General features: G+C 36.6%; 1 protein-coding gene across 4 annotated transcripts in view; it reads left to right on the plus strand.

Annotated features, from left to right (window-relative positions):
* Nucleotides 1-11,878, plus strand: part of mak (male germ cell-associated kinase) — a 41,263-nt gene that overhangs the window by 26,842 nt on the left and 2,543 nt on the right. For 3 of the 4 annotated variants that reach the window (XM_056450434.1, XM_056450433.1, XM_056450436.1), the window contains 5 exons: nt 860-1,029; nt 3,380-3,522; nt 7,144-7,272; nt 9,641-9,760; nt 10,569-10,664. In XM_056450434.1, the coding sequence (XP_056306409.1) occupies nt 860-1,029; nt 3,380-3,522; nt 7,144-7,272; nt 9,641-9,760; nt 10,569-10,664 (658 nt within the window). The remainder of the gene's footprint in view (nt 1-859; nt 1,030-3,379; nt 3,523-7,143; nt 7,273-9,640; nt 9,761-10,568; nt 10,665-11,878) is intronic. The other variant, XM_056450435.1, reaches the window with a different exon arrangement.

Genomic DNA, 11,878 nt, shown 5'->3' on the forward strand with positions numbered 1-11,878 from the left:
GTTCAATCATAACTTAATGTTAAAACAGCTGCCATAACATTATTTAACAACATGTGTACCTTTTTGTATGTAAAACAGGAAGTATGTTGACCATTGTTATTATTTACATCCCTCAAAACACCCTGATGAAATATTGAATTTTTTAATATCATGGCGCATTTAGACATAAACAAATCTCTAGTGTTTAGTGTGAGGATGTCACCAACTTTGTCTTGGCTACTGTGTAACTGTAGTTACTTTCATAGTTAAGTCATAATCAAACTAAACAGAAATCGAATTAAGACATGTGGAGTATACCTATTTTAGTGGCATTATTGAAGTGCGGTACAAACATGTAAACACTTTAAATTATTACCATCATGTAAGACTTTTCGTTGCAGCTTTTTGATGCTGTTCTCTGCATCTACTGTGTCAGTAAAGGACACCCGCATCACTTGTTTTTTTTTCATTTGGGTATCAAATTCCATTAAAACAACACCCTTCCACCAGTCCTTACTTTATATTCACATTCAGTGCCTCGTTTTTTTCAAGGAGCATCCTGTGTTTATTAAGCAATGTGTAAGCGTTTGGGCCTACATAGGCACATAAGTGATTTTTATTATTATTTATTATTATTATTATTATTATTATTTATTATTATTTTGGGTTTAGCAAATAACAATTTACATTGTGCAACAGATACAATTGTGACTCAGAGTCCCTAATTATAAACCCCCTGAGGCATATCTACATTCCTTTTACCTTTAAAGTAGCTTGTGATCCTAAATAAAATGTAAAAGATTACCTGTAGTAGATCTATTTTACACTTGAGCACTCATATGAACATAATTTGAATGATACTTTGTGTTTCTAAAATGAGGTGGTTGGAGGAGAGAATGGTTTGATGGGGCTGAAGAATGGACGTCGAAGGTGGGGACAGACCAACATGAAACCCTCAGACAGCTGGGATGACTCCGACTGCTCTGATACTGCAGCATCCCTCTCTAAAAAACCCAGCAAAGGTCCTGAGGAGGAGAAAACTACTCCACAGTATGATCACTTTCCAAGATTAATATTAGTAGTATTTAAACTGATTACTTCTACTGTACAATGAGCATACTGTTGTAAAACCTAATGAGCAGCCTTGCTGTCTACTAAAACAGCATCAGAACTTGAATGAAATGCTCTTAATTGCTTTGTTTTTGTCATTAGCTTGTTGCTAATGTAATATACTGCTCTAATAGAGATACAATTGCATAGAACACCTAAATACTAAGGTAGCATGTTTTTAGGTTGCATTGTATTCAGTTAGGGTGTCATGATGGCGCAGTGGGTAGCTTGATCACCTCACAGCAATAAGGTCGCTGCTTTAGCCCCGGCTGGGTCAGTTGGCATTTCTGTGTGGAGTTTGCATGTTCTCCCCGTGTTGGTGTAGGTTTCCTCTGGGTGCTCCGGTCTCGCCAACAGTCCAAAGACATGCGCTATAGGTGAATTGAATAATCTAAAATGGCTGTAGTATATGTGTGTAAATGCAGGAGTGTATGGGTGTTTCCTAGTGTTTGCTTGCAGCTGGAAGGGCATCCGCTGCGTAAAACATGTGCTGGATAAGTTGACGGTTCATTCCGTTGTGGCGACCCCAGATTAATAAAGGGACTAAGCCGAAAAGAAAATGAATGAATGTATTCAGTTAAACGTTTTTAAATAGTGAGTAAAATAAGTATTGAGCACGCCACCATTTTTCTCATAAGACATAATTCCAAAGGTGCTGTTGTCTTGAAATAATTCAGAAGTTGAATTCCTAACTCGGTTTTTATTGCTCACAACTTATTTTTCTGTTTATTTTCTGTTTGGTCTACATGTGTCTGGGTCATTTTCATGTCAACAGCTCCATTGGAAATATGTTTATCAGGGAAATTCATGACGTATTCAATATAGGGCTGCACAATATTGAAAAAATCAGACATGGAGGTATTTTATCGTTCTGCGACTATATTGCGACATGAATACGATTTCAGCAGATGAGCAGATGATCATTAATTTCGATTGATTGGGATAATTTTGTAGTGTAGTGAATCAAAAGTGAAATAAGCAGTGCTTTATGGTTTTCCGAAGAGTCAGATATTCAGGTACAGTCTAGTGTTGGGCGATGTCGAACAATTTGGCGTTGTACGATGTCTAATGTCAAACATTGCTATGGATGATGGCATCGTTGTCATAGGCGGCGATGAATTTATTATTTATGATTGATTTATTCATAACAAATTAATTATTTGTAGCCTACCGTTTCAACTACCGGACCCGCATGGTCTTTTGTTTTACCCACAACCATATCATAAATAAATAAAGATAAGTTACACACAAATTACCACCTGTCAGTCACTTTTGCCGCGGGACTCTGGCATGAATAAGCAGAGTGATCTGTGTCATTATAATGGCGTCAACAAACTTGGTTGGTAAAAAAAAGTTCACAACCAACAGGAACCAACCAACGGTATCTGAGATTTTCGCTAAAATTACTAAGCGTGAAAAAAAGTCTAAGCGTGAAAGCGAAAGATTGAAGTAGTGTACTGACGCTGTGACGCGTTACCTGATAGATTACAAAGACAAAAGAGTCGTTATTAAATAGACAAGATTAATTAAATATCATATTTAACAACCTTGATAATCCTTGATAAACCGTGCACTGCTCTGTGTGGTTTTGTGCTCAGAGCATCCGCTGACTGCCTGGAGGTCAGCCTCAGACTTGCGCATACATGCTAGAGCGCATGACAGAGTGTGTGTGTGTGTGTGTGTGTGTCTGGTCATGATGTGTGTTTAACAGCAGTATAGTGTCGATGGAGGGCTGTTCATAAATGCTAGATGAAGTGCCAATGTGGATGTGGATCGTTTTCGTTCTGAGATGCCATTTTTAAACTAAGACAAATCAGAGTAAATGGGGCCCATGTGTGTACTTTTCATGAGCGGGCTGAGATGGGGACAAGGCGGAGGATCTTGATGCCTGCTCAGCATCATGATGCCTATTGGTCATCGTCGATGGACAATGGCATCCTCTATTGACCCAACCATAGTACAGTCATTGAATAATCAAATGTGATGTAAAATAACACTGTACAGTCTTCTACTCGAACTATAATCCTAACTTAACTTTGTAGATCCTGCGATATGACTATTGCGAATGCACTCATTGCAATATCGATGCTGAAACGATATATCGTGCAGCCCTAATTCAATACTTATTTATTTATTACTGTACATATGTGTGTGTTTTAGTATTGTCAAGGATATTGTCACAGTTCTGTGATTAGCACTTCTGAAAGGGAGTTTGTGTTTCTTGTACTTGTCAGTAATTCCTTTTGAGATGACATCCTTTTCTTTATTTATGTTATGAAAATCTTTGCAGACCAAAGGACCAGAAACCCCTTTACACATTTAGCACTGTAACCAAGTTACCGAACACCAGCAGGCTGAACCAGTCAGACTCCAGTCATCAGAGCACCTCCTCAGCCAGACAGCATTACCTACGCCAATCCAGATACATGCCAGGTAGGAGCTCAATTTTATTTAGTCACTTAAATAGGCGCACACAGAATCTGTGGACACAGAAATCCACAAATTAGCCCATCATTGAGTATTTATTTACCTGTGTAAATGTGTGTACATTTATATTTATTCAGTATTTATTATATTTCATTAATGTTATTGAGTAATATGAAAATGTACATTTGATTTATTTACAGTAGAGATTGTAAAGTCATATTTTCTGTCTTTTAGTAGATATAATATGTGGATATATTGTGTGAGAAACTTGCTAGGTGGATCTAATTTGATTTACAGTGTAAGCATTAAACAAAAGTTAAAAAGGTATAAAAAAATTTATTTCACATATTAAATTTTTAAGTATTTAGTTCTTCTACTAAAATCCACAGACTTTTTTTTTTTTTTTTTGCAATTTTCTGCGCAGAAATGGCAAAAAAAATGGCTGCAGATTCTGTCTGGCCCTACTTTTATATATATATATATAATAAGTCAGAATTATTGGCCCCCCTTTGAATTTTTTTTTTTCTTTTTAAAATATTTCCTAAATTATGTTTAGCAGCGCAAGGAAATTTTCACAGTATGTCTGATTAAAAATTTTTCTTCTGGAGAAAGTCCAGAATTTTACCTTATTTGTTTTATTTTGGCTAGAATAAAAGCAGTTTAAAATTTTTTAAAAACCATTTTAAGGTCAACATTATTAGTTATTATTAAGCTATATTTTTTTCGATAGTCTACAGAACAAACCATCGTTATACAATAACTTACCTAATTACACTAACCTAATTAACCTAGTTAAGCCTTTAAATGTCACTTTAAGCTGTATAGAAGTGTCTTGAAAAATATCTAGTCAAATATTATTTACTGTCATCATGGCAAAGATAAAATAAATCAGTTATTAGAGATGAGTTATTAAAACTATTACGTTTAGAAATGTGTTGAAAAAAAATCTTCTCTCCATTAAACAGAAATTGGGGAAAAAAGTTAACAGGGGGCTAATAATTCAGGGGGCTAATAATTCTGACCTCAATTGTATATATATTTATAAAAGTAGCATCACTTATAACTAGGGATGTAACGATTCACCTGATTTACGATTCGATGCGATTCACCATACTAATCTCACGATTCACAATTTAGTAAACATAAATATAAACAAACTAAAACTGTGTCTGTGCTGGGATTTTATGTTTTTTAAAAATAAATATCAGCATATCTGTGTTTTCTGGCATAAGCTGAGATCTTTGCACATTTACGATGTCCCCTGCTGATGAAAAATCTCTTTCACTGAGGACTGAAATGGCTGGTGTGGAGAGAAAAGCCTTTCCTAAACCAGAGAGCGCTGTGTGCAGAGGTGGCCAATAGGACCTCTACTCCAAGTGACTGGCCACTGGCATAAAAACAACTGATTATAAAATGACTAATATAGAAGAGTAGACAGAGGAGTTGAACATGATTATGAAGGTGAATAATTAATATTACTTGTATAATTAATTAGAGTGTATCAGTGTGGGTGACGCAGTGGGTAGTGCTGTCGCCTCACAGCAAGAAGGTCGCTGGTTCGAGCCTTGGCTGGGTCAGTTGGCATTTCTGTGTGGAGTTTGCATGTTCTCCCTGCGTTCGCGTAGGTTTCCACTACAAGTCCAAAGATATGTGGTATAGGTGAATTAAGTAAGCTAAAATTGTCCACTGGGTATGTGTGTGAATGAGTGTGTATGGATGTTTCCCAGTGATTTCAAGCAGGAAGGGCATCCGCTGCGTAAAACATGGGCTGGATAAGTTGGCAGTTCATTCCGCTGTGGCGACCCCAGATTAATAAAGGGACTACGCCGAAAAGAAAAGGAATGAATGAAAGTATCAGTGTGATGCACTTAAGAAGAGATAAACTTCAACAGTTTTAAATATTCAATATTAATAAGCAAATTATTAACATATGCATAAACTAATTTGAAAAGGAGAGGGTAAAATAGTCTAATAGCTGGTTCTGTAACAGAACACCTTTCTCATTCAGTCTGAAAAACATCTTCACACTTTCATATGAAAACACTGATGCACTGTGATCTCCGTAGCACTCGAAGCAAGTGGAGCTGCAAGATATCCGGTCCGTGTGGTTTGGGTTATTACAGTTTTCCTCAGTGGCTTTGGTGCATTTCTCACAACACTATTTGCATTTGCACAACAGTTAATGTATGTCTAAAAACAATTAGTACAAACTGCAAAACCTAGTTGATAACCTGCAAAAGCGTGTCACTTGCTCAAAATGGAGAGCTCATTCCCCCAAAGCAAGTATTGATGTCAATGAAAGTGTCAGAGTCATCGAGATTGAAAGACACCATTGTTTATGAACAAGATAGTCAAATGGCTGTCATGTTTTCATTATGTCAGTTTACTCTGTATATATTTTTAAAGCAATAAAGTCAGATTTTGTTGACACTCGCTGAAAATGCTAAAGACAGCACTATATACTATTTGCACAGCCATTTGAAAACTATAGTTAAGTTAGACATCACTGCATTTAGTGAGGTATCTGAGTACAAGACACTGAATATGTATGTTTCACAGTTTTACTGCATTTGCTCTTTGCAATTCTAATTTATTCACAGCATTGTGCAAAAGAATAAATACACACGTATTTACAACAAACATAACTTCCTTTGGGTAGAACTGTGCACAACTGTATATAATATGGCAGTACATATTGGAACTGAACCTACAACATACACAGGTCTGTAAATCATTCATTAAATTGTTCATTTTAGAAGACATTTTCAGGAAAAACAAGATTTAAAAATTGACAGATTTTGACAACTATTCAACATTTCTGTATGTAATGACTCGAGTAATGAAATTACAGTTAATTTTATATGTAATGACTATTCAACATTCACAAGTTTGGTTAATTTTGACTGACATGACATAAGCAAATGATAATGTTATAAACAGCAGAGAGTTGTATGAAAGCAGTTGATGCATGTCCAAAAGCATTTGCAATTTGTTGGAAGGAATGAGAAACTGCTACTATGATGTGCAAAAATCACTAATTGTTTTAAGAAATGCATTAACTGTTGTGCAAATGTAAATAGTGTACTGAGAAATGCACCAAAGCCACTGAGGAAAACTGTAATAGTGTTTTTGCTTGTAGACGTCTGTGACAGACGTTTTTTACTGTGCTGGCGGTTTATATGTGCATCAGATTCGTTCTTCAGTTAGTGTAAGCCAATGTATTTTTGCAGTATTTGCACACAGTTTGTGTTTTGTCTGGCGCACTTCACTGCTGTCATTTTACTCTGCCGCTACACCTCTTGCTGGCGCGCTGATGTGCAGGTAAAGCGAGTTTGTGCCTGTAAACACAGCGCCCCCTCTGTTGAAAGAAATGTATCGCGATTCGTTCAACATTTCTACCAGTTTTAATAGATTTTCAACCGACTCTATGTTAATTACATCACTTATAACTGTTTTTGCAACTTGAACCTCATTGAGCTTCATTGCTTCCCTTCACTAAACATAAATCACTGAAAAATTCTATCAAATGATCTTTCGACGCAGCAAATTGCTACTCAAGTCAGCAACTATTAGGCTGTTTTCCTTAAATAAATCTGAGGTTTTACAGAATGATTGTGTCTATCCTAGGGTTAATAAGCAAGAACACACAGTCTTTGAGTAACAAGGAGTCTCAACAAGACTTCTGGGACACTTCAGCTCTGATGAGTAAACCTCTTGCGCCCATTGGAGGAGCACCAATGTCCAGAATCAGCCCAGGTGAGCACACAGCCACGCACCTCATATCAGAGATGAGTTCAAGCTGAGACTTCATCAATACCTTCAAATTCATTTGCATCCATTCTTAAGATCTCATGCTTACGTTCTCTAGAATGCGTCAAATGTTAAAATGAACTGCGCTGTACTTGGTGGTTTTCTTATATATATGTTGACAGTCATATATATGTCCCACGTTGCTAAAAACACTATTAGGATGAATTTATTTCTCAAAAAAAAGTGAATTTGGTTGATTTTTGCGTTATTTCAAGCAAATTCGTTCCGCCGATTTGAAAATAAATTTCTAAGCTGTGTCACGGCCTTGAGATCCTTGTGTTCATGGCCCTTTAAAATGAATATATTTCTTGTTGATAAGTATTTATAAGATTTATAAGATATATAAGAATTTAGTCTAAACTTTCATTCACCATATTATGTGCAAACCATAAATGATTTGAACTTTTCATGGGTACCTTTTTGCAACCTTTGTTGACTGATTAAAAAATAAATAAATAAAAGAAATATCAGTTGATTCTGATGACGAGTTTACTTTAAAACCTGAAAAACACATTGGTCTGTTTGGTTTACTGTATGCATTCTAGAATCAGTAAATGAGACGTTGTATACATTTCTTTCTTCTATGCCCTTGCTTAGAGCAGTTTCATCTTTGGACTTATTCTTGCATTGTTTATCCAACTTATGTTAATGTGATGATAAAAATGTGTGTCAGTGGACAAACCAGCAGGCTGACCACATTGTAAAACATCTGAAGTGTTGTTTTGGCCTTAACCATTTCATTATTAGTGTTGTAATATTAATTAGGCGACCTCCAGAACTGTCAAGAGCATCTGTGCTCCCCGTCTCACGCCTTCAAACGCCACCACGCATTCATTGCATGTCGGCATTTTCTTCCGAGGTGCAAGTCAGTTATTAAATAAAGAAAAGATTTTTCTGTAGATATTTGGCACCAGATTATCAGGCAAAGTCTCTCTCTTTGGATAGAAACGTTGCTTTATTTGCACGTCTTTTATGGGATATTCCAGCCTGATCTCACGAGAAAACGTAAGTATTTTATGTTGTCGATTTAATGACTAATTCATACAAATTCGGACGAGTTCAGTCATATGAAAGTGTACAAATTTAAATAGGGAGCGTGGCACCTAACCATTATCGGGTGATGAGCAAAAAAAAAAAAGATTGAGCACATAAATACGAATTAGGCACTAAATCAAAAAGTTACGAATTGTTGTGAAATTGCGTTGGATATTCCAGTTTTGCGCATGAATTTAATTCCCATTTTTTGGATGGAAACATAGCTAATGTGTTGCTAATTGGTGCTAATTTGCGATGCAAATATAATATGACAATATGACTTATAACTCTATTTGGAAAGAATATATCATGTTAGATTGATTTGGATTATTTCGAAGGGGAGAATCTGCATTAAATACAATAAACAAATTACAATGAGAGATGAATACAATTAAATAAAAATATATAGTTGAAGTCAGAATTATTAGCCCCCCATTTTATTTTATTTTCAAATATTTCCCAAATGATGTTTAACAGAGCAAGGAAATTTTCACAGTATGTTCGATAATATTTTTTCTTCTGGAGAAAGTCTTATTTGTTTTATTTCAGCTAGAATAAAAACAGTTTTTAATTTTTTTAAAAACCATTTTAAGGTCAAAATTATTAGCTCCTTTGAGCTAAACTTGTTTTCGATTGTCTACAGAACAAACCACCGTTATACAATAACCTGCCTAGTTAACCTAATTAGCCTAGTTAAACCTTTAAATGTCACTTTAAGCTGTAGAGAAGCCTCTTGAAAAAAAATCTAGTCAAATATTATTCACTGTCATCAGGGCAAAGATAAAAGAAATCAGTTATTAGAAATGAGTTATTAAAACTATTATGTTTAGAAATGTGTTGAAAGAGTCTTCTTTCTGTTAAACAGAAATTGGGTAAAAAAAATAAACAGGGGGGACTAATAATTCTGACTTCAACTGTACATGAAATAAACTCTGTTTTATGATTTTCTGGGCACTTTTACAGTATTTAGGTACAGAAATTCAATAATCAAATGTAAAATAACACTGTATGGTCTTTATTGTATAAATAAATGCAATTAATCTTTGTTAAAACTTTCTAATTTCTTGGTTTAAATTTGCTTGAAATCTTTCACGACCCCACAAGTCCTGTGTTCTGAACTGTGGTGGCTGGTTAATATAATCCCAACTTGACATTGCATATCCTGCGATGTGACTATAGCATATACGCACATTGCGATATCAATGCAGAAACCATATATTGTGCAGCCCTAGATGTTATTTCCTCTTTACTGAATAAAATTCGTTACCTCTGCTCACAGGGAACTTTGTAACTACAACATACAATCTCTCTGGAGGATACATACCTTCCTTTCAGAAGAAGGAAGTGGGTTCCGTAGGCCAGAGGATTCAGCTCGCTCCTCTTGGACACCAGCATGCACGTAAGAGTTTTACACTTTAACAGCATCTACTAATTTATTATTTCTGTGCTTTGACTTTGCCTTTCTGAGGACTGATCACATTTTGGAATGACCATGTTATGCTTTTCTAAATGGCTTGGACATATTGAATTTAAAGGTGAAGTGTGTAGTTTTCACAGGGATGACGTTTTATTTTAAGAATGTAATAATTCACTGTACTCACAATGCAATTGACTTTGTGGAATGGAAAATAATAATTTATAATAATCAAAATCAAATACATACAAATAAAAGCAGTTGTATATTATGAGAAGTCTGACATGGCAACACTGCTTCAAATTAATCTCCTGAGATTTTGGTGGGATTGTCTACTTCAGGGGTCACCAAACTTGTTCCTGGAGCGCTGGTGTCCTGCAGATTTTAGCTCCAACCCTAATCAAACCCACCTGAACAAGCTAATCAAGGTCTTACTAGTTATACTTGAAACATCCAGGCAGGTGTGTTATGGCAAGTTGGTGCTAAACCCTGCATGGACACCGGCCCTCCAGGACCGAGATTGGTGACCCCTGGTCTACTTGTTTAACTCTTAAAAACCTGACACAATCTACACAGTTCACCTTTATTCAAACCATTATTCTTAGACCCCAAACGTTTAAATTCCTCTTAGAGCCTTCAAGGTTTTTAGCTTTTTCTTTCTTGCTCTTTACAAAATATGGCATGTGTTTGTTTTATTAAAAGCTTTTTACAGATCTGTCGTATCTTTCTACATTCATTCATTCATTCATTCTGTCTGTCCACTCAAATCTGTTTCATTTCTATCCCCTCTTAGTTGATCTGTCTGCCACTGCTGACTGTAAAACTGGCAAAGCTAAACCTTCAAAGTCCAAACCTTCCTCTACAGTTTCAGTCAATGATAACTCTGAAGGTAAAAGCTTAGATCAATAGCAGTCTATAATAATTATAATATGAATGATTAAATGCTGCAAAATCCTTGATTTTAAAGAGCCCATATTATACATGAAATAGGGTCATATTTAGGTTGTAAGGGTCTCCAACAACAGTCTAATATGCATGCAAGGTCAAACAACACTTTGATGGTCTTATAATCTGCATTTATTTTTACCTAATTATCCCAGCGACTCCCATATGAATCGTTCAGCGATTCATTTGTTCTCAAACCCCTCCTCAGCGCAAAGCTAATCTGCGCTGATTGGACCAATGACAGCTTGCTGCGATTGGTCGACAGTGACAGGCTTCAGCGCGAGACAGAGTGAAATGCCCAGCTGCTAATCAACAATATAAAAGTAGTCACAGTGCATTCACGCTTCATATTGTAAGGCTTTTTTCACACACACAACCCTCCTCATAAGAACTGGGGAGATCAACGCGAGTCTCCTAGCCGTCACACACTCTACCTGCTCTTTTTCTCTCTCTCTCTCTCTCTCTCACACACACAACGCTCCTCAGAAGAACTAGGGAGAGCGACGCGAGTCTCCTGTCTCCTAGCCGTCACACACTCGACCTGCTCTTTCTCACACACACAATCACACATCAGGCTCCTCCTCAGAACTAGGGAGATCGACACGAGTCTCCTGTCTCCTAGCTTACGATGGCCATAGCAACGACAAACGGCAGTGGAACGCGAGCTCACAAAAGCATTTAACGTTAAATCCATAAACAAAGCGGCACGCGTCGCGTTTTCAACGTGGCTTAAATGCGATAAGAGAATATAAAGAGTAACCACGTGTACTGTACCAGGTTAACAAGTAACAAAACACAATAAATACATAATTTGCAAGCTAGAGTAAACGAGGCAACAATTTTAATCGCACTTACACTAGTGAATAAACCTCAACCACTGACTCTTTACAGTTTCATCTTTGGGTAGAGACTGTAAATATTCTCCATCTGAGCACAGCGTGACTTCATTCGACCGGCGGCGTCTGTGTGTGTGTGTCTAGTGTTTTTTCTGTGTTAGTGGGCGGGGCCGCAGGTTTCAAATCTCCCTGGTTTGCGCGCGTAAGTACTGGCGAGGCTTGTGTTTCGTAGCCGCGTCATCGCGAAACACCTAATGACTCGTTATCAAGACGACTCGTTTCAAGCACTATGAGTCGACTCTTTTATAGATGAATCAATAAT

The sequence above is a fragment of the Danio aesculapii genome, chromosome 24 (assembly GCF_903798145.1).
Source record: "Danio aesculapii chromosome 24, fDanAes4.1, whole genome shotgun sequence".
NCBI lineage: Eukaryota > Metazoa > Chordata > Actinopteri > Cypriniformes > Danionidae > Danio > Danio aesculapii.